A 22,161-nucleotide genomic window follows, 5' to 3' on the forward strand; every position below is an offset into this window, starting at 1 on the left:
GAATAGATTAACACGATACTCATTTATATATAATGGGTTCTTATTTAATGTTAATGAAGAGAATGTTTTCTTCTCCTTTAAAGTGTATGGGAAATGTAAATACATAAATATGTGAGGGATGTTATTTTTTTAATATAGTTTGAGGTATAAATTCTAAGCTATACTTTTTTTTTTCTAGTCTCTCTTTCAACTATCTGAATTTCGAAGGCTTGTTCTTGGCTACAGTCTTCCACAGAATATACTTGAAAATTGCAGAAGCCACACTGTAAGTTGGTACTGAGTGATTTCTGTAATTAATGATTGAGTTCCTTTCAGCTTAGAGGGTTTTAAGCTTTTGGCTTCTTCCAGTGTTCTGCCTCCGATCCTCTTTGATTTGTCTTAGCAGTTACTTTCTCCTCTGAGTGGCAAGTTTTCTTCTCTTGTGACATAAAACATATTCTTAAAAATTACATAGGATTTTAAATTTATGGGAAGGGAAGAATTCAAAGAATGCTAGTTTTGAGAGTCACCTTGTCACCAAAAGCTTCAATATCTGTTTTCCTTTGGGACTCAATGAATAGAGGATTTAAAAACATTTGTTCTATTTTGGGACATCCCTCAGTGAGACTTCAGTAGCTGTTCAACACAAATTCTCCAGAGGTCTTGACATTCTTGAAATAGAGAGAGTAATCTATTCTTATCAGAGGACTGAGCCTTCAGCCAGCAGTCTAATGCCTCTCTAAATTTCTCCTGGTTATGTATTTCCCTGACAGCTGCTACAGAGAATGATCATATGGTTGGTCCTCAGCCAAGATTGTCACTCCCACTTAGACCTCACTAAGTTTAGCAGAAATCACACAGGCCTTAATAGTATCTGTTCTATAGTTCAGGGCCTGCCTCTTTCCTGAATTGGATTGAATACAGTTTAGGGAGTGGTCACTGACACTTTTTTCTTTTGGAATACTTAATTCCCTACATCAAGTGATAACTATCTTATCTATTGTGTTTCCCACAGGAAAAAAGAAATATTGTATTTATGCAGGAGCTTCAGTATCTGTTTGCTTTAATGATGGGATCAAACCGTAAATTTGTAGACCCTTCAGCAGCCCTGGATCTCTTAAAGGGAGCATTCCGATCAGCTGATGAACAGCAGGTAGAGAAGTAATTCTTTTTGCCTCACAACATCCTGAAAAAAAGTTCTTTCAGTTATCTTTTGTTGATGCTCCACTTTGCTTTATTCCAAGGATCAGCATTTGCTTTAGCTTAAAAAAAATGAGTGTTTTATATATATAAATATAGGTGCTTATGTGGGTTATGGACAGCCTTAAAGCAGTCAGTCAAGGAGGAAGAAGAAAATAGGGAGAAAAATGCAAGTGTCATGGTCAGTCAGTAACAAGTATTTATTATATACTCCACACTGCGCTAAGCGTTGGATATACAAGACAAAACAATTCCTACTCCTAGTGAGCTCACATTCTGAGTACATATAGTCAATAAATACATGGTCATATGCATATATTTGTGTATTTACACATACAACATACAAAGAAGTTAAATCTACAGTATTATAGAAAGGAGATTACCAGCTTTTGAAGGTTTCATTTAAAAAATTGTGCCTGAGCTTCATCTTAAAGGAAGAAAGGGATTCAGGGAGGCAAATGTGAAGAGGGAACACATTTTATGCATGGGAACCAACTGTGCAAAGGGTTGGAGAAGGGAGATTAAGTGCTGTGAATCAGGAACAGCGACAAGACCAGTTGGGCTAGATTGCAGTGTTTAAGATGAGCACAGTGGACCAGCTCAGGATGGCTCCAACTTTGAGGCTGTCCAGAAGATTTTGTTGCTGTCCCCTCTTATGAAGGGAAACAAGAATTTTTCCCTGGATATATGGGCCTTTTACTTAATTTCAACAGAAATATTTGTTAGGTACCTGTTATGTGCCAGGCATCATCCACTTTATCTGACCCTCAGCCATTTAAAACATTCAGCTGGGTGTGTTAGTGAGTGTGAGGGAGTTTGAGGGCACAAACTAGACTACTTAGGTAGTTATAGGTACACAGATAGTGGAAGCTTTCATGCTCATTTATGCACCCTTTATTCCAGCATTCTTGTCTAAGACCCCGAGTGGCTTCATTTCTATTGTTCATTGTGAAAAAAAACTCCTTTCTGTTTGGGCCCGGGTGCTTTTTTAGTCCTAGGCCGAGACTGCTTTCTTTACCTTAAAGCCCCTGATTCCCAGTTCAGCATCTCTTTAAAGGGATCTCTTTCTGGCATCTCTTTAAAAGGACCATGTTATCTATGTGCCATGTCATTCCTTTTCAGGAATCTTGAGTGGTTCCCTGTGGCCTCCAAGAGAGAGACTTCCAGCACTTCTGCTTTTCACAGTTTAGCCTTGCTAAAGCATCTGCTCCTAGACCTGCAGCTGAAAGGGACACCAGAGGCCATGTAGCTCAACCTCCTCGTTCTGTAGAAGAGGAAACTGAGGCCCAGGGAGTGAACTGGGTCACCAGGAGGACTCAGGCACTAAGGATAAGAGTCAGAGTTGAGTCCAGGTTCTTTCTAAGCCACTAGTTTTCCACTGTACCAGGCTCTCTTCTCAATTTGTTCTTTCCTGAACTCAGTGTTTCCTCTTTCACCTCTGCCTTTGTGCAGGCTGTGCCCCCAGACCTGGAGTACTCTCCCTTTTTACCTCCACCTCTTAGAATCTTTAGTTTCTTGCAAGACTCAGTTTAGGTGCTGCCTTCCAGGAGAAGTCTTTCTTGAAACCCCAATTTGGGCTCTTTTATTTCTCAGTCTTGTATTTACTTATCTGTATACATGTTGCATCCATTCCACCCCCCCAAAAAAAAAGATATAAGCTCTTTGAAGGTAGTGATTACTCTCTTTTTTGTCTTCATATTCTCAGCATTTAGCACAGTGCCTTGTACAAAATAGCTTGATTGATTTCCTGAATCTAATTAGCTATTCTCTGATTGTGTTTTCAAAGCCACTCCTTGCTTTTCTGTTCCACCAGTTTTTTTGTTGTTCTTGCTACTCTTGTTGTTTATTTTTTAAAAAATTTTTTAATGCATTATTAACTTCAGATTTATATCATTCGTTTCCGCCAGATTTTGAGTTACAAATTTTCTCCTCATTTTTCCCCTACCCACCGCCCCAAAATAGCAGTCCCAGAGGATATCCCCTCCTCCAATCTGCTCTCTCCCATTTTTTCTCCCATACCCCTTTCAACTTTTCCAGTGGATCTCTATGCCTCAGTGCCTGTATATCTTATTTCCCAATTACATGTAAAATAGTATTAATAATAGTGTGTGTGTGTGTGTATATATATATATATATATATATATATATATATATATACATATATATTTGAATATTTGATTTTAAAACTTTGAATTCCAGATTCATTCCCTTCCTTCCTTGTCACCCATTCTTACTGGGAAGATAAGCAGTTCAGTATAGATTGTACATGTGTGGCTAATGCAAAACAATAACATAGTAGATATATTGTAAAAGACTGACTATATTTACCTCCCTCCTATCCCACCTCCCACTTGTTCTATTCTCTACTTTGATCCCATCCCTTTTCAAGGGTGGGTGCTTCCAACTTCCCTCCCCCCTAGCCTGCCCTCCCTTCTATCATCCTCCCTCTCATCCCCTTCTCCCCCCCACTCTCCTGGAGGGTGAGATACCCTATTTAGTGTGTATTTCTTTCCCTCCTCAAGCCAAATTCAATGGGAATAAGGTTGACCCATTCCCTTTTGCCTTCCTATTCTTCCTCTCCATTGTAACCATTTTCCCTTGCCTCTTCTGTATGAGATAGTTTACCCTATTCTGTCTCTCCCCATCTCCTCTCATTATATTCCTCTCTCATCTCTTAATTTCACCTTTTAAATATCATCCCTTCCTGTTAAATTGGTCCTGTGCCCTCTGTCTATGTATAACTATAAACATATATACACATATTGACATATGTATTCATATGCCCATATACCCTCATATATAGACATATATATATTTCTATTCCCTTCAACTACTGAGAAAAGTTTCATCAGTTACAATTATTGTTTTTCCATGTAGAAATGTTAATAGTTCAACTTTGATAAGTTCCTTATGATTTCTTTTCCCTGTTTACCTTCTCATTCTTCTCTTGCTTCTTTATCTGAATGTCAAATTTTCTATTCAACTCTGTTTTTTCAGCAACAATGCTTGAAAGTCCTCTATTCCACTGAATGACCATATTTTCCCCTGAAACATGATACTCAGTTTTGCTGGGTAATTGACTCTTGGTTTTAATCCCAGCTCCTTTGACCTCTGGAATATCATATTCCAAGCCCTTCGATTCCTCAGTGTAGAAGCTGCCAGATCCTGGGTTATCCTGATTGTGTTTCCACAATATTCAAATTGTTTCTTCCTGGCTGCTTGTAATATTCTCTCCTTGATCTGGGAATTCTGACTATAATATTCCTAGGAGTTTTCTTTTGGGGATCTTTTTCAGGAGGTGATCGGTGGATTCTTTCAAACTCTGTTTTGCCCTCTCGTTCTAAAACATCAGGGCAGTTTTCTTTGAGAACTTCCTGGAAGATGATTTCTAGGTTCTTACTTTGATCATGGCTTTCAGGTAGTCCAATAATTTTTAAATTATCTCTCCTGGATCTCTTTTCCAGGTCAGTGGTTTTTCCCATGAGATATTTCACATTGCCTTCTATTCTTTCATTTGTTTGGATCTGTTTAACAGCATCTTGATTTCTCATAAAGTCATTAGCTTCCATTTGCTCCAATCTAATTCTGAAGCAATGATTCTCCTCAGTGAGCTTTTGAGATTCTTTTTGCATCTGGCAAATTCAGCTTTTTAAGGCATTCTTCTCCTCATTGCCTTTTTGAGCCTCTTTTGCCATTTGAGTCAGTCTGTTTTTTAAGGTATTATTTTCCTCAGTCAGGCTGTTGACTCTCATTTCATAATTTTCTAGCATCGTTCTCATTTGTCTTCCCAAAATTTTCCTCTACTTTCTTACCTGCTTCTTAAGGTCCTCTATGGCCTGTAACCAGCTTGTATTTTCCTTTGAAGCTTTTGGTGCAGGAGTTCTGACTTCACTGTCTTCCTCCTGTTCCATGTTTTGCTCCTTTTTTGTCCCCCAAATAGGAGTGTAATGTTGGAATCTTCTGTCTGCTTTGTTTCCTTTGCTTGATCATGTCGCCCCTCAGTCACTTGACCCCTGGGCTTTTTGCCACAGTGGGACTCTGCCACCAGACAGGGGAGCTTTCGTCCCAAATGCTGGGGTTTTCTCTGCTGCCGGAGGTATTAGTTGGGTGCCCTCTCTGAAGCCTCCACACGCTCTGGCAAGCTGGTCACACACCCCAGGACCTCCACCCTAGACCACAGTCCAGATCCAAGCAGGTTAAAGCAAGAGCGATTACCCCTCAGACTGGTGCTTGGTCCCCCTACACTCTGCAGGCCAGGAGCTGAAGCTGCCACGTGGCGCTGGCTGGCTGTGCCGGTGTCTCAGAGGCTTCTCGCCCCAGGGGGCAAAAGCCACGCACCCCCACTTACTGGGTCCCAAAGTCCAGACTGCACTAACCTCTCACTTTGTCCTTTGCATCTATGTGTTGATAAATCTGGAAACGGCCACAGCTGCTGCTGTTCTGGAGTCCCTCTGGCCGAGGCTGGTCAGGCCCGCCCTGGGCCTAAAGCCTTGGTATGGGTCTGGGCTTGGCTCCCAGAGCGCTGCACTGGATTCCTGCCGGCCTGCTGGGCTGTCCTTAGCGGGAAGTTAGCTTCTCTGTGTCATTTTGTGGGTTCTGCAGCTCCAAAGTTTGTTTAGAGTCCCCTTTTTACATGGATTGGGGAAGGTGGAAGCCGGAGCCGTGGGAAGGTCGTACTTCTTACTCTGCCATCCTGGCTCCGCCCCCCCCACCGGTTTCTTTAAAAGCCCCAAGATTCTTTCTAACTTTGCTCCCATAGCATAACCATAGAGAGTCCCACTTTTCTCATCCCATAATTTCAGTATTCCTAGAAAATTAGCATTTTCAGATACATGCTTCCTGACCCTTAATGAGCTTTCCTCAAGGATAATCTTGAGCATCTGTATAACTGGATTAAGTTTTGAGTTTGTTGGTGTTTGTTACTCTGAGATACCCCTCCTTTTTTTGAGGGGTACAACTCCTTTGGCTATAGTTGCATTTGGCAAGTAGGGTAAGTTTCACCCATAATGGCCTTTGAACTTACTTTCTGTTTTCAGTGTCTTAGGTTGCTTGCCCTCCTCTCCTTACTCTTCCCCAGCTGAGTTCAGTGTCCTGTCTCCCTTGCCCCACACCTCATACTTTAGTGTCTTTGCCTTTCATTGTATCTTCAGCACTTAGCAGAGTGCTTAGCACATAGTGAGCATTTAATAAGTGTTTGATCAGTAAAATTGAACTCATGTATAATTGATTTTTCTTTTTTTTTTTTAAAGCAATTGGCTCAAGGTTACACAGCCAGTTACTATTTTTTGTGTGGGTTGCCAAGTATCTGAGGCTGGAATGGATCCCGGGTCTCTTGATGCCGGGGCCGGCTCCGTTACTTACTGTGCCACCTGGCCGCGCCCCCTATAATTGATTTTTCTAAATAAGCATTCGTGTTCTAGTGTGCTTAGTAAGAATTTTCTTACTACTTTGTGCTCAAAAGGAAACATTTTATTCCCCTTGAATATAATAATGTATCTAATATCCATGACATTTTTGCCTCTTACAGCAAGATGTGAGTGAATTCACCCACAAACTCCTAGATTGGCTGGAGGATGCATTCCAGCTTGCTGTTAATGTCAAGTGAGTATTAAGTATTTGACTTTCTGTCCTTTTCTTTCTCCCACCCCTAGATTCCCCTTAGAGAATTTAAAATTTTTATGAACTAGGATATCTTAAAAACTTATTCTGGCTGCTTTCTTACAGAAATCAATGATTTTTACCAAATCTTATACATTTTACTTCCCACAGATTTATAGAGAGTGGTAATTAGATTTTTGCCTTTCCTCTTCTATCAGAGATGATAGCTCTATCCCATTCTGTAATTCTTTGATTTGATGATCCCTGGCTACTACTTTAGAATAGCTACCACCCATGTTGCACACAGATTAATCTATGGTGTGAACATAGTAGCATTAATTGTAGTTGAAGACATTAATTTAGACATTAATTTAATTAGACATTAATTTTTAATGTGTGACTATTTTGAGGTTATTCCTTTTGAGTAGAGATGGGTGAGGGCGGTGGCAACGTTAGCCATTTCAGTTTTGACAGAAATGAAATTCCTGACAGGTAACAGATGACCCTACCTTATCCAGGTACTAGGAAATTGATCCCTAAAATGCTTTGACTCCCTAGGTGAAAACATCTGTGTATTATAAAAACAACCTTACAAATAGCCACTTATTTGCCAGTAAATTTAAGCTAGGCAAGTAGGAAGGAGTCTGGTTTTCATTTTGTATCCTGTGTGCCATTGGGGTAGAAGGCGCGTGGGGAAAATATGTTTGTTTACAAGGCTTTACAAAAGTGATATGTTACTTGTTTTAGAACATATGTTGCTCTTTTGGGGTTGGTAGAAATTAAATGACTTCCACCTTTAAATAATGGGAGGGCTTAATGTTATGGACCATATAATGCAGAATTCTCTACCTTTTTGAAAGCAGCAGTCCCAGGAATAAATCCGAAAACCCAATGGTGCAACTTTTCTATGGCACTTTCCTGACTGAAGGGGTTCATGAAGGTAAATACTGTGTTCTGATTGGTTATCACTTCTGGATCTCTGATTTGTGATCTGGAATATATTATTGCATGTTTAGGTGGAATTTATTTGGTTAAAAACATCTTTCCTTTTGTTATAGTTTTTGCTCTTTGTATTTCTTTAATATTGAATCCTCAGAGGTTTTAGTCATATACAAAGCCACACTGTCCTGGGAAGGATAGGTTTCTAAGGCACTTCTGCTTTGAGAAAATTGTTAATGTCCTCCACTGGGGGGTTTATTTAAACTGCATTCTTGCTACAAAATATTAAGTGACTTCTACTTCCTGATTTGCCAGAAATTGTTCCAATTCTAGGAATATACTATAAGATAGAGTTTTGGGGACCAGAAGGCCAATGGTGGAGGTAGGGTGGCTTGTTTTTTTTTCATTCCAAATTTTCTTCTAGGTAAGACCTTTTGCAACAATGAAACCTTTGGCCAGTATCCCCTTCAGGTAAATGGTTATCGGAACTTGGATGAATGTTTGGAAGGAGCCATGGTAGAGGGGGAGATTGAGATGCTTCCGCCTGATCATTCAGTGAAGTATGGACAAGAGGTTAGTTTGATATTTTTATTTGCTCAATAAAGGACAAAGTGTCAATTAAATAAGGCTGAGGCCTTTGGCAGGGTATTCTTTCCTATCACTTAATAAAAATCTGTCATTTTGCTTGACACTTAACGGGGTTTGAGCAAAAGTCATACATTTGAGCTAGTGAGCCTTAGCCATTTAAAAAATCCCATACTACATCTCATGCTTTCATTGTGATTCTTTTGAAGTCAACCTATACCTAAATAGGAGGATCCTGTTGCCTCCATATTTTTGTAGGGTAAAGAAGTACACTGCTTAACTCTTTAATGTGCCATTGACAATATTTTTCCTATCAATTTTTAAATATTAAGTTATCTTGCCTGTATTTTTTAACATTATTATTTTTTAGGTGATAGGTAATGAAAGAGAGGTAGGGGGTGTTGGTGAGAAGCATGAGGTAAATTCAAGACCTCAAATCAAGCTTCAAGTGCCAGCATTGAATGGCACTTTTCATTTATTTAGCCACACTATTGAAGAATCCAACTCAATTACTGTAGGAAAGAAAAGGAAGCTTTCTTGACATAATATAGGGAAACCCATAACAAAGCCTTAAAGATAGAATGTCAGTCCCAGGACTCTTGGAACTTATACCTCCCTAGATTTTCAGAAAAATGTTTCTTAATTTCTCATGAAGACCTATCATTCTAAAATGCATTGTGGCTTATACCATCTGTATAATCTTTATGTCCTTGGAAGCAATTGAAAATAATGTTCTTAAGATATTTAGCTATCTGGAGACCTTTCATTCAGGGATGTAGGTTTTCTTAAATGACTAGAAAAATTATTCTGCATGCTTAAGTTTAGTCCTGTGGTGATTATAGAATCCTTATTGCCTAGATTCAATGTTTTGTTTAAGGACAAGGTATCTGAAGGGATAACAGTAACTTCTTCCTCAGTTATTAATCAAGTGAAGCTGTGACTTGCTACATAGTACATTAAATAAAACATGTCATTTTGTAATAAGCCATTCCTGTTCTATGAACACAGGGCACTCACCAAATATTTTTTAATAGTTTTGATAAGTTTAAGTGCCTCCCACCACCACCATCAGGTAGCACTATAAGAATTTAAAGAATTGCCAGAAACTTGAACAGTGAAAAATAATAAATTATGCCTGTTTTCACATTATATTCCCAATATTTCCCTCTTTATCCTATTGAGAGAAAATGACTTCCATTTATATCAGTGTCTGATGCTTCTTGAATGCCTGCTGCTTTACAAACTAACCTTAGCTTCCATGCCAGTTCATCTGTCCCCTAGTTATATTGGAGCAAATGATAACCTGCATAAAATGGAACTTAAGAGTAAATTCTTTCTTTTGTGAAATATTTAACTTCTTCATTGAGTGAGTTCCATTATAAGAGACCATTCCCTTGGATATTTGAGGAAGAGGAGGAAGATCCCTCTCATATGTCTGTTTAGCAGCAGTTCTTTAGTTTTATAGAAGAAAGTTTTGGGAGGTATATAATTGTTGCTGTTAAATATGAGTATTGCTCTTTTCTGAAATTGATTTTTTTCTTCCTTTTAATTTCTGTTTCTGACAGCGATGGTTTACAAAGCTACCTCCAGTGCTGACATTTGAACTCTCCAGATTTGAGTTCAATCAATCCTTAGGTCAACCAGAGAAAATTCACAATAAGCTGGAATTTCCTCAGATTATTTATATGGATAGGTGAGGCTCTCCATTCATTTGTCATTTACTGTGTTGCAGACTGCCTTTGTGTTGAATTCCAGCTTTAGAAATAAATATACTTTAAATGAAGGGTTCTTAAGACATTTGGGAGGGGGAAAAGAAGCAGGTAAATGTGGAAGCCAAGGTAGCATGTGCATGTATTCAAAATACTACTTTGTTCTTTTTATTTCCTAAAAAAAGCAACTACTTAGAAGAATTTTAAAATATTAATATGAAGCATATTTGTGGGATTATTATTTTCTTAAGTTATAAATTATAATTTTGATAGGTACATGTATAGCAGCAAAGAGCTTATTCGAACTAAGAGAGAACACATTCGGAAGTTGAAAGAGGAAGTTAAAGTTCTACAGCAAAAATTAGAAAGGTAAGTTATCTGCAGCTTAAAACTCAGGAATGTAAACATTTTAAATGATAAAAAGTAGAATAAATATCATTTATAAACTGTTAGGTTACATTACCAGGCTTAGTGTAGATAGCTTTTTTGTATTGCTATCAGAAATAGCTCCTGACTGTGTTGGATGTTTTCCCCCGCAATTAATAAGCTTAAGAATTTAAGTGTGGTTTAAAATTTTACAGAGAAAAAAAAAGTTAATGCAGAGTTGTATGTCTTTAGCCCCTCCCCCCCTTGTTTTTACAAAATGGTCAAGAAAAGAAATTATAAATAGACATAATATTTCAGAGTTAGAAGACAGAATCTAAACCCTATCGCTTTCACTGTGCAGATGAGGAAAATGAGTCTCAGGATAAGTGATTGGCCTAAAGTCATACAAAATGTTAGTGGCACAGCTGGAACTAGAACCCAGGTCTCCTAGTTTCTTTACTGCTACTTTTACAAGTAAGGCAAAAGGACAAGACAGCTGGATCACCCCATGCCATATCCACCCATTCCCATCCCATAATTATTAAACCCTGAAGTTTGCTGACTGAATAACAATCAGAATTTGCTATTGAAATGAAAACAGGTATATATAATAGAAAGAGTAAGTAAGACTGAAAAAATCCTTCAAATTAACACACAATCTTAACTATTTTGCAGTGGGTTCAGTTGTCATTGTCACTGCCAGATTATTGCATTCTTTTTCCAGGCCAGCTTCATTGTTTTACCTTTTCTGGCAACTCTAATGAAGTGTTTATTTCCCTTTGAGATATTTAGCTCCCTCCCATCAGACTAGAACCACACTGTACTGTACCAGCAACATGGGATAGCTGACATAGTTACTTAGAGAGTTAAGAGCCCGCTTGAAATACTCTGAATTTCTGAACTCATCTATGAGATATATAAAAAATTATGTTGGTCATCATGATCTTGTCCTTCAGAATAGCTCTACATCTGGATGCTGCAGAATTTTTCCCAGGCTTCTGTCTGTGTCCTCCAGATATTCATTCTGCTTTGATGTGAGCCTTTCTATTGGGTCTCCACAGTAACAATACTGAATTTGTCTCAGAAAACACAGTAGAAACTTTGGCTCTCAGAGTATGTTTGTGTTGTTTCCTAGATATGTGAAGTACGGCTCTGGCCCAGCTCGATTCCCCCTCCCTGACATGTTGCAGTATGTCCTTGAGTTTGCCAGCACCAAGCCTGCTGAGGAAGCACCTCCCTCAGGTTGTGCCTCATCTCTCCACTGCCCTATTTCTGACCTGACGGCCAAGAAGAGGTGATTGAACTTCTTGTGGGTAGGGTGGGGTATTATGCTATTGAGTAATTCAGAAGCTGGTGACTGAACAGAGCTTTAGGCTTGGAGTTCCAAAGCTACTACATGTTCTCAGTTCTGATCCTCCCAAAGTCTAGTCATGTGGCCGTGAACCTGAGCTACATGCCACTCCTGGCATCTACCCGTGTGGGGTGAGTGTCGAATGAAATAATGCCTGTGAGTGCCATATGAGTGTCTGGAAAGGATGGAGGGATGCAACTGCTCCCATGGTGTGGCTGCCTGACCTTGTGCCACTTGTCTCATCTGAGTCTGTTTCTCTGTCTATGAAATACAGGGGAAATGATTGACCCACCCTCTCTCAAAAGGACTGTTGTGAGAAGCCAAACAGATAATGATTGGCTAGGGCTTTTAAAACTTATAATGTGCTCTGTGGGTGGAGAGAATGAGCATTTACCTAGCACTTACTGTGTGCCAAGCAGTTTACAAATATTATCTCGTTTGGTCCTCACAACTACTCTAGGAGGTAGGTGCTGTTATTATTCTCATTTTATAGTTGAGGAAACTGAGTTTGGCAGAGCTTGAGTGACTGACCCTGGATCATATAGCTAGTAAATGTTGGAGGCTAGATTTTGAACTTAGAACTTCCTGACTTCATGCCCACTCTGATACCTAGCTTCCTCTTTAGTATCTATAATATGGGGGTTGGCAGACTTTTTCTGAAAGGGCCAAAAAGTAATATTATAGGCTTTGCAGGCCAAGAGGCAAAATCAAGATTATTATGTAGATACTTCTGTAGGTACAAAAGAGAAAACTAATTTCCACAAATTTTTTATTGATAAAATTGAAAATATAATAATAATAATTGAGTATGATTTTTAAAAAACACAGATCTACTGATGAGAAGAATGGAATCTGGTGGGGGAGGGATGCAATAACATTTCATTTGGGGTTCAGTGTTAGTATTCCTGAGCATCAAAATCAATTGCAAATGTTCATCTGTTAATGCTGATCTATAATGAAATATTAACTTATTTCATCTTTAAAAATGTCTTTTCACACAGATGGGTACTACCATGTACTGATATCAATTCATAAGTATATGATTTTAATTGAAGTGTGTTCGTCACTTAGAATTTTTTAGAAATTTTTAGAATTCTATTAGATTCTTGTCTTGGTGCTTGCCTTTTAATGTGTAATTACATTGCAGATTAATTCCAATTGAAGATTAGGTGGAAATTCCTCAATTGCAATGTTCAGTGGATAGCCAAATGTAGAAATTTCTTTTGCAGTTATATCAAGGTCTAAAAAATCACTGCTGGAAGTATAGATCAAGCTTGGAAAAAATATATAAAATTTGTGTGGGAATGGAGGTCTTGCTTCTTATTTTAACTTTTGTCCAGATGGGAAGTATCAAACAGCTTTGACATTACTTTGATTCAGACAGTATTAGTTATTGCTGCCAAATTAACTTTTCTTTGGTACAAATTTCATATATAAGCACTGTTTTGCCTTATAATTTTGTGTTGAATTTGTTAAGAAACATTATCAGGATCTGCAGCAGAAGCTAATTTCCAAAGCCATTCAGTGTTCTAATAATGTTTAAGGCACTTCTCACTCAGAAAAATTTCAGTCTCAGCCTTAAGTTCAAACAATTGTAACAAACCTTTTTTTCTTCTTCTTGTTTTGATATAATGGGTACACACAGATAATAAAACACACATACACACACACAAACTACATTACAGTAGGTATGGCATTCAGTACTGTGGAATTATAACTGTCATTGCTATTTGTAGTGTGTCCAGCAGCAGTGTGAAGAAATGAGAGCACCCCATGCAGTCTATGTTATAACTATTTGGCTCTACCATAGACAATACATAGACAAATGAGCACAACAGTATTTCAGTAAAACTTTATTTATGGAGCCTGGAATTTGAATGTAATATAATTTTCACATGTTATATATAATATTATTCTTCCTTTGATTTTTTTTCAACCATTCAAAAATATAAGGACTATTCTAAGCTTGTGAGCTATACAAAAACAGGTCTCAGACTGGAGTTCATTGATATCTGATTTAGTATATTTTTTAATACCTTTAGTATTTTCTCCTGGGGGGAGGGAGAAAACTGAAAGGTTTTTCCCCTCATTTTTTATAGTATTTTTTACTCATTTTTGTTAAGTTTTGATTTCCAAATTCTGCCCCTCTCTTCTTCTTGTCCCCTCTTATTGAGAAGGCAAGAAATTTGATAATAGGTTATACATGTGCAATCATGTAAAATATTTTTAAAGTAGTCATTTTATGGAGGAAGATGAAAAAAAGTGAAAAATAATATGTTTCAGTCTGTATTCAGACACCATCAGTTCTTTCTCTGAGGTGGATAGAATGTTTCATCATGAGTCTTTTGGGATTGTCATGGATCATTGAATTGCTGAGAACAGCTGTCATTCACAGTTGATCATCATACAGTATTGCTATTACTGTGTACAGTGTTCTCCTGGTTCTGCTCACTTCACTCTGCATAAGTTCATGTAAGTCTTTCCAGGTTTTTCTGAAAGCATCCTGCTCATCATTTCTCATAGCACAATAGTATTCCTTTACAATCATATATCACAATTTGTTTAGCCATTCCCCAGTTGATGGCTATCCCCTCCATTTCCAATTCTTAGCCTTTGGTAGTATTTCTTAATGCTGAAGCTAAAGGAAGTTAATATTATCTAGCTAGATTTTGATGGCAATCTTCAGCAGTAATGAGAAACTGCATTTTAAAAAATATCTATAAATTTGTATTTATACACTGTCAGCAGTGAATAACCATCAAACTGCCAGGGGAAATTTGATTTCAGCCTCTGATCCTGTGTTGGGCAAATACTAAAGTTTTCAAGACTTTATCTAATTTGCTCTGAAAGAAAAGTCTACTTTAGAAAGCTGCATCTTAGAAACTTTCCAGTTGGTTCTCTGAATATTCTATGAAGTAGTCTTAATAGGAAAAGAAAGCTACAGTGTTACTTCCTGAATAGCTTATTTTAGTTCAAAACTACTCCTTGAAAAGGAGTATTGGTAGTCTGATCCTTTTTTTTTTCCTTTAGTATTAGAGCAGAAGAATTTTCTGGCAAAGTTGAAGTTCCTCTATCCTCTTTGGAAAAAGATAATTTACTGCAAACTGATCTGATAAATAAGCCATTCACATCTTCCCAACCTTCAATGAAAATGCCTGAGCACCCAGCTCCACGAACAGTCACTGAGGAAGAAATGAACTTTGTTAAGACCTGTCTTCAGAGATGGAGGAGTGAGATTGAACAAGACATACAAGGTTGACTGTTTTGAAACTTGTTAAGCAGTTAATTTTTTGTTGGTTTAAAAAAATTTTTTAAGTTAGAAGGAAGAAGATAATTTGCGGTTACACATTTAAGATATATTTCCTCTCTATACCATTGTCTTTATTGCATAACTTTTGTTGTCCTGACTATCTGATATCTCTTATTCTTTGGTTTCTTTGTTTTCTTTGGTTTCTTATTCTTTGGTTTCTTTCTAGATGTAGTATATTTTAAATAAGAATTTTTAAATTTAATCAACTTACAAAGTCAAAGATGTTCTCTGTAGTACCTTTGAATTTGAGATTCTTTCTACAGTTTAAGTTGGGCTGGTTTTTATTTTGTCCTTCCCTTGTGAAATTTCTCAAATTGTTTAGAAAATAAAAAGGTCTCTCTGACTCAAATGGCTCCCAGATTTGTAATGATACTCTATCACCTCAAGGTTTATGGAGCTTACTAGTCAGTGGAACTAATATAAGCAAAAGCCTAGTCAAACAAGCATTTACTAAGTTCCTGCTATGTACCAGGCACTGTGCTGAGTAGTGGGGATACAAAAAAGGTAAAAAAAAGTTCCTGATCTCAAGGAGCTTACAATTTGATGGGGGAGGCAACTTGTAAATAGCTATGGACAAACAAGAGACAAACAGAATAAATTGGAGATAATCAGCAGAAGGAAGGCACTAACATAAAGGGGATTTGGAAAGGCTTCTTACAGAAGGTGAGATTTTAACTAAGACTTGAAGGAAGCCAGGAAAATCAGGAGGTAGAAATTAGAAAATTCCAGGTATGCAGAACAGCCAGTAAAAATGCCCAGAATATGGAGATGTAGTGTCTAGTGTGAGTATCAGCAAGAGGGCCATGTCATTGGACCTCAGAGTATGTAAAGAAGACTGGAAAGGTAGGAAGGGGTCAGGTTTTAAAGGGCTTTAAAAGCCAAATATAGAATTTTATTTTTGATCCTGGAGGTAAAAAGGAATCACTGGAGTTTATTGAATAGGGAGGGTAAAACGGTCAAACTTTCACTTTAGAAAGATCAGTTTGACAAGTGAGCAGAGAATGGACTGGAATGGGAAGAGAATTGAGTCAGGGAGATTATCCAGCAGGCTCTTGAAATAGTCCAGCCATGAGGTGAAGAGGGCCTGGTACCAAAATGATGGTAGTGTCAGAGGAGAGAAGGGGGCATATAGGAGAAATGTTATAAAAGTAGAAACTACAAGACTTAAAAACTTATTGGATGGGGTTAAAGTAGTTGAGAGAGCAAATAGTGAAGGATGACCCCTAGATTATGAGCCGTGGGAGGAAGATGCCACCCTTAATAGTGATAGGAATGAGGAAGAAGGGAAGGTTTAGGGTGGGGGGGAGATGGATTTATTTTTTTCAACATGTTGAGTTGGTCTACAAGGCATTCAGTTCAAAATATCCAATAGACAGTTGAAGATGTAAGATTGGCAGTCAGAAGAGAGGTTAGGGCTGGAGAAATAGATGTCAGAATCAACTGAATGTGATAGTTGAAACCATGGGAACTGATGAGATCACCAAGTAAAATAGTATGCAGGGGGAAGAGAAGATGGCCCAGTACAGAGCCTTGATTGTCATCCATCGTTAGTGAAGGTGACCTGGATGAAGATCCAACTGAGGAGACTGAGAAGGTCATATAGGTGGAAGAGAACTGGTAGAGAGAGTGTTCAGAAGCTTTAGAGAGAAGAGTATGAAGGAAAAGAGGATAATCAACAGTATTAAAGGCTGCAGAGGTCAAGAAAGATGAAGATAGAGAAAAGGCCATTGTATTTGTCAAGAGATCATTGGTAACTTTGGAGAGAGCAGTTTGGGATGAAAGAACCCAAGTTATGGATTACTAATCACTGTCTTCGTAGACAAAAAAATAATACAGTTAATATGAGATGGAATGAACTATATTTAACTTTGAGTATTGAATTATGCCTTTTTTTCAACAGACCTAAAGAACTGTATTGCACATACTACCCAAACCATTGAGCAAATGTACTCTGATCCCCTTCTTCACCAGGTAGGATAAGACTAAATAGAAAAATAAGACTATGTGAAAACTTGGTGCATTTGGCAGCTACAAAAAAGATTTATTAATGTGTTTTTTAATTTGAAATTGCATGTTTCAAAACTGATACATCAGTTCAGTCATATGATGTTATCTTAAAACACATAAAAGATTGCTGCAAGTATTGTATACTTTGACTTCTCATGAAATGATATCTCAAGTAAAATTAATTTAAAAAGACTCAAAGGAAGACAGAGACCGTCATGATTTCATTTTGTTCTCACCTTCTTATTCACTACCATTAAAGGATGAGTTTACTCTTTGGACATGAAAGAAAAAAAAAACCTCCCTTTTTCCCATTCCTACATTTTCTCCTGTCAGAGGAATAATTCTTCTACCAGGGAACTTAGTAGTGTTTGCAGAGCTTGTGTAGCTTTAGACTTAAGTACCATGTGTTGAGGGAAATCCATTTTCACTGTTCCCACTGATAGTTCTTAACACTATATTTATGACTCCATAAATATTTGGCAATTCATTGAATCACTAGAATGAAACTTAATTTGGTTCTCGGTTAATCTCTTTACACACTTGACCTTTGTGTGATTGTGGTTACCTAAATACATGAAAAGATGAGTAATTTTGCCAGTATATACTCCCTCCACTGACTTGATCTTAATGAATAATTTAATGAATTGGTGTAGCCAAAAATATTAATTTCTTGGTAGCCAGTCCTTTCTAAATCTAATTATGCTGATCCTGATCTTCAAACAATAGACCTACTGAATCTACACTTAAACTCTTGGTAGGATTTTGAGAACTCATACTACCCTGACATAATCTTCCAACAATTCCAGGTCACTCCCATAGCAGGATTAGTGAAGGACTTCAGTGAAGAAGCATTACTGCAGTTCTACAAATTGTAAGGATCTCTACTTGCAGAAGAAATTCAGAGATTACATAGCTGGCCCAGAATGAAATCTGGTAACCTGAAAAAGAGGGACAGGTTCAAGAACATAGATGAATTTACTACATGTCTCTTCTCTCCCAAGAGTTTTCCCAGAATGAGCAAATAGGTGTCATCTTCTGTTCTGAGGATGACGGTCAAAGCTCACAGTAACTAACAGCAGTAGACAGATCTAGGATAGATTTTCAATTTTGGATATTCCATGAGGTGTAGACTTTTTTTTGGTCTGTTTGTTTTTGGCTAAGGAGATAGGTAAATGTGACTTTCATATTGAAATATTAAGGAGCGTGTCTAGCAACTAGGAATGTCTCTTTGAATTTTAATAACCCTATTAGAAGATGGAAAGTCTGCTTAAAATTAACCAAGAATCTGGCTTTTGCTTTTCAGGTGCCTTATCGCTTACATGCAGTTCTGGTTCATGAAGGACAGGCAAATGCTGGACATTACTGGGCCTACATTTATAATCGACCACGAAATATTTGGCTCAAGTACAATGACATCTCTGTAACTGAATCTTCCTGGGAAGAACTTGAGAGGGACTCCTATGGAGGCCTGAGAAATGTTAGTGCTTACTGCCTGATGTACATTAATGACAAGCTGCCCCACTTCACTGCAGGTAACACCAGTCAGCAAAGTGCCGTAAGTTGCACTGCCTATGGGAGGGGAACAGGTTTGGTCTGTGGCCTTCTTTACCTTTTTATCTGACACAGTCTTATTGTGGTGAACATTTTACTTTTGAGATCACAAGACACATTTCTATAACATATTTGAGTTTTGTTTTCCTGCATTTGCTAGAAACCTTTCAATATACTGTACATATGTGGGGAGAATTTTGATTACACATCATATTGGCCCCTTTGAGTTACCTGTGTAAAAAGGGTGTGATGGGTGGAGAGGATGGATACTGACAGAAATCAACAGATCTTTGTAATCCCAATTAGAGTATGAAGGCATAGATAGCTACTGGTAAGAATTATTGTATAAATAACTCCTCATAGCTGCTCGTATATTAAGTGAAGTCAACACGCATTTATTAAGTGTCTCCTATGTGCCAGGCACTGCTGCTCTCAAGGAGTTCAATCTAATGGAGGTGACAGCATGCAAATGGCTATGTACAGACAAGTTCTATACAAGATAAGTTGGAGGTCATCAACAGAGGGAAGGTAGTAATATAAAGGAGGACTGGGCAAAACTTCATGTAGAAAATGAGAATTTTGCTGAGCCTTGAAGGAAGCCAGGGAAGCCATTTGGAAGGAAGAGAGTTCTAGACATAGAGGACAGTCTCACAGAGTGGAAGAAGGGGTATCTTGTGAGAGGATAAGCAAGGAGGCCAATGTCACTGGATTGAGGGGTATAAGGAGTAAGAAGACTAGAAAGGTAGGAGGGCCAGATTCTGAAGGTCTTTAAAAGCAAAAGAGGGAATTTTATATTTTATTCTGGAGGTAAAAGAAGACCACTGGAATTTATTGAATAGGGAGGGTATTATGATCAAACTTTCACTTTAGGAAGATCACTTTGAATAGAGGATGTTGGGGTTTGAAAGAGAGTGAGAATGAAGGATTACTCCTAAGTTATGAACCTTGTTGACAGGGAGGATTGTGGTACCTTTAGCGGTAATAGGGAATTGAAGAAGAAGGGAGGATTGGGGGCAAAGGATAATGAGTCAAATTTTGGACATGTTGAGTGTAAGATATCTTATAGGAAGTTGGAGACGTAAAGCTGGCAATCAGGACAAAAAAAATCTCAGAATCTCTTAATAGACATAGATGAAAACATGGGAGTTGATAAGATCACTAAGTGAAAATAATATACAGGGGTAGTGTAATGTTAATGAGATAGAAGATCTTTCCTGCTCGTTAATAGGCCTGTGTACTCGGTTGTGATACATCCTGAATTACATAGAGCCCACTGGGGGAGGAACTTGCTTAGGGGAATCTTGCTTGTAGGAAGGCTTTCATGCTTTTTGCTGATTTCTAATTAGACAGTCCCAAGAGTTGTGCTACTTTCTGGCTCTCAGAAGTGTATATATACTCTGAGTTGGTATTTTGCTTTGGGGGCTTGCTTATGAGAAGGATCTTGTGATTCTCTGGTTGAAATTCTGAGTAGCCATATGTTCAGAGCTCCCTGACTGCTTAGATGTAAAGGTTCTCTCGATCCAAGGTTGTGTGTAAAGTATATAGTTGATTCAGGCAGTCAGAGCCCTGTTTGTTGGTCTTTATTTCTCTGCTTGTATTTTCTCTGTTTGAATTTTCTCTGAAGTTCAGGGTACTTGCCTTTTCCCCTGAACTAGTGAATGTAATTTAAAAAGATTGTTGATTGACCCCTTAAACAGATACCTTTCTTAGTAAAACAGATATAAGAACCTGTGCTAGCAGCCATCCTGGGTGTGCTAGTGTGGTTACTGCTACACTTAGCACAGAGCCTTGGGTATCACCCATGATTGACAGATGTGACCTGGATGAAGATCTAGCAAAGGAGACTGAGATTTATAATTACATGGGTGATTTGTTTTGATATTATGGAAGAAAACAGAAAAAAAAAAAAAACCTTTCTCCTTATTGCAAAGAGTAATCATTAGCAAGCAGCTAGAGGGAGTTGTGTCCATGTAGGCTTCTTTCACATTACAGTGTGGGGTGAAAAGAACTTATCTGGAGTCAGGACCTTAGTTTGAATCCTACTTCTGATGTTTTTTCCCCAAGTGACCTTGGGCAAGTTACTTAATTTCTGTGGGCTTCAATTTCTTCATTTTAAAACTAAAGGGCTTGGACTAGATGACTTCTGAAGTCCCTTCCAGCTTTAGACATATGATCCTATGTGTTCTTGCTTGTCATCATTTACCATGTTTGGCTTTTGGTAAGTTTGTAATTGTGTAGTCTCTAGCCATTGTATTTCTGGTAGCACTTGTCTCAGATTGAAAGCAATACAAATAATTTATTGGTTTTTAATTTAAGTATGAATAGTCATTAAATAATTTTTTATTATTGCAGATATTTATTTTGACCTGTGTAAGTACTGGTTGAAATAGAGAAACCTTTCAGCATGGAAGCTCTGGTCAGACACTGTAGGATGGCTTAATAGTTTCTTGATTCCTAGTGTTTGTAATATTCTTACTACCTTGCCAGCCCAAGGTATCTATTCGAAGCTCTTTTTCTCCCATCACTTTTGCTAGGTGGTTTTAGTGGCAAAAGGAATAAATTTTGAAAACTGACACTATGAGATTGATACAGTTTCTGTTGGGGTTCTTTTAAAATTTTGTACTTAAAGGAAAAAATTATTTCTTTTTTTCTTGTCTTCTTAATTTGCCGTATCTTGCAATTAAGACTTCTTGTTTTCTGATGACCTTCTTTTGTCAGTAAAGCTGTCTCACACTGACTTCATTTTGGTCTCCCTCAGAAGCAGCAGCGGCTGAGCCAGACCAGATGCTAAAAGAGGTGGAAGCCTTGTCTGTAGAACTTAAGCATTATATCCAAGAAGATAACTGGAGATTTGAGCAGGAAGTTGAGGAATGGGAGGAGCAACAGTCCTGCAAGATCCCTCAGATCGAATCCTCTACCACCTCTGAGTCACAGGATTTCTCAGACACTTCACAAGGTGCCTAGGAAAATTGTCCATACCAGTCATATTTTAATGCCTGATAGTCTGATGCAGTAAGCTGGACCTCTGACCTTCCATAAGCTGAGTGGTGCCACAGGCATTTTGATGCCATTTTGCATTTTGTTGCTCATTTCATAGTATGATAATTCAGAGATGATGGCACTCATATGGCATAAGTGCTATAGAGAGATAACTTTTCCTTCTTGAACATTAACTTCATTAAATATAAATCCCAGTACCAGAGTATAATCTCTGAAAGAAAATTGGTAGCAAAAGATTTAACTACTCAGGTTTTCTATGGTTAGCACTTCTTTAACTCAAACTATAGTAAAAACTAATTAGGTTTAATAGCTGTGGATTAAGAATGCTATTTTCAAAAGGCGATCCCTGCCTGGTGATGCCTTAAGAAGTATGACTGCAGGGGCAGCTAGGTGGCACAGTGAATAAAGTACCAACCCTGGAGTCAGGAGGACCTGAGTTCAAATCTGACCTCAGACACTAAACACTAGCTGTGGGACCTTGGGCAAGTCACTTAACCCCAATTGCCCTCCAAAAAGCAAAAAAAAAAAAAAGTATGACTGCACAGTGCTAAGTACTTTTAAAAAAT

At 38.0% G+C, this 22,161-nt stretch overlaps 1 protein-coding gene across 2 annotated transcripts in view; it reads left to right on the forward strand.

Annotated features, from left to right (window-relative positions):
• The window catches only part of USP28 (ubiquitin specific peptidase 28), an 87,579-nt gene that overhangs the window by 54,866 nt on the left and 10,552 nt on the right, over positions 1-22,161 (forward strand). For both annotated transcript variants that reach the window (XM_069080594.1, XM_069080596.1), the window contains exons 6-17: positions 179-265; positions 995-1,132; positions 6,707-6,780; positions 7,641-7,717; positions 8,141-8,289; positions 9,867-9,994; positions 10,284-10,379; positions 11,512-11,670; positions 14,758-14,981; positions 16,938-17,008; positions 18,348-18,576; positions 21,354-21,551. In XM_069080594.1, coding sequence (XP_068936695.1) covers positions 179-265; positions 995-1,132; positions 6,707-6,780; positions 7,641-7,717; positions 8,141-8,289; positions 9,867-9,994; positions 10,284-10,379; positions 11,512-11,670; positions 14,758-14,981; positions 16,938-17,008; positions 18,348-18,576; positions 21,354-21,551 — 1,630 coding nt within the window. The remainder of the gene's footprint in view (positions 1-178; positions 266-994; positions 1,133-6,706; positions 6,781-7,640; positions 7,718-8,140; positions 8,290-9,866; positions 9,995-10,283; positions 10,380-11,511; positions 11,671-14,757; positions 14,982-16,937; positions 17,009-18,347; positions 18,577-21,353; positions 21,552-22,161) is intronic.

This window comes from Petaurus breviceps, unplaced genomic scaffold (genome assembly GCF_028583685.1).
Source record: "Petaurus breviceps papuanus isolate PSGF00001 unplaced genomic scaffold, PetGlider_PUasm1.0 91133, whole genome shotgun sequence".
In the NCBI taxonomy this organism is placed as follows: Eukaryota; Metazoa; Chordata; class Mammalia; order Diprotodontia; family Petauridae; genus Petaurus; species Petaurus breviceps.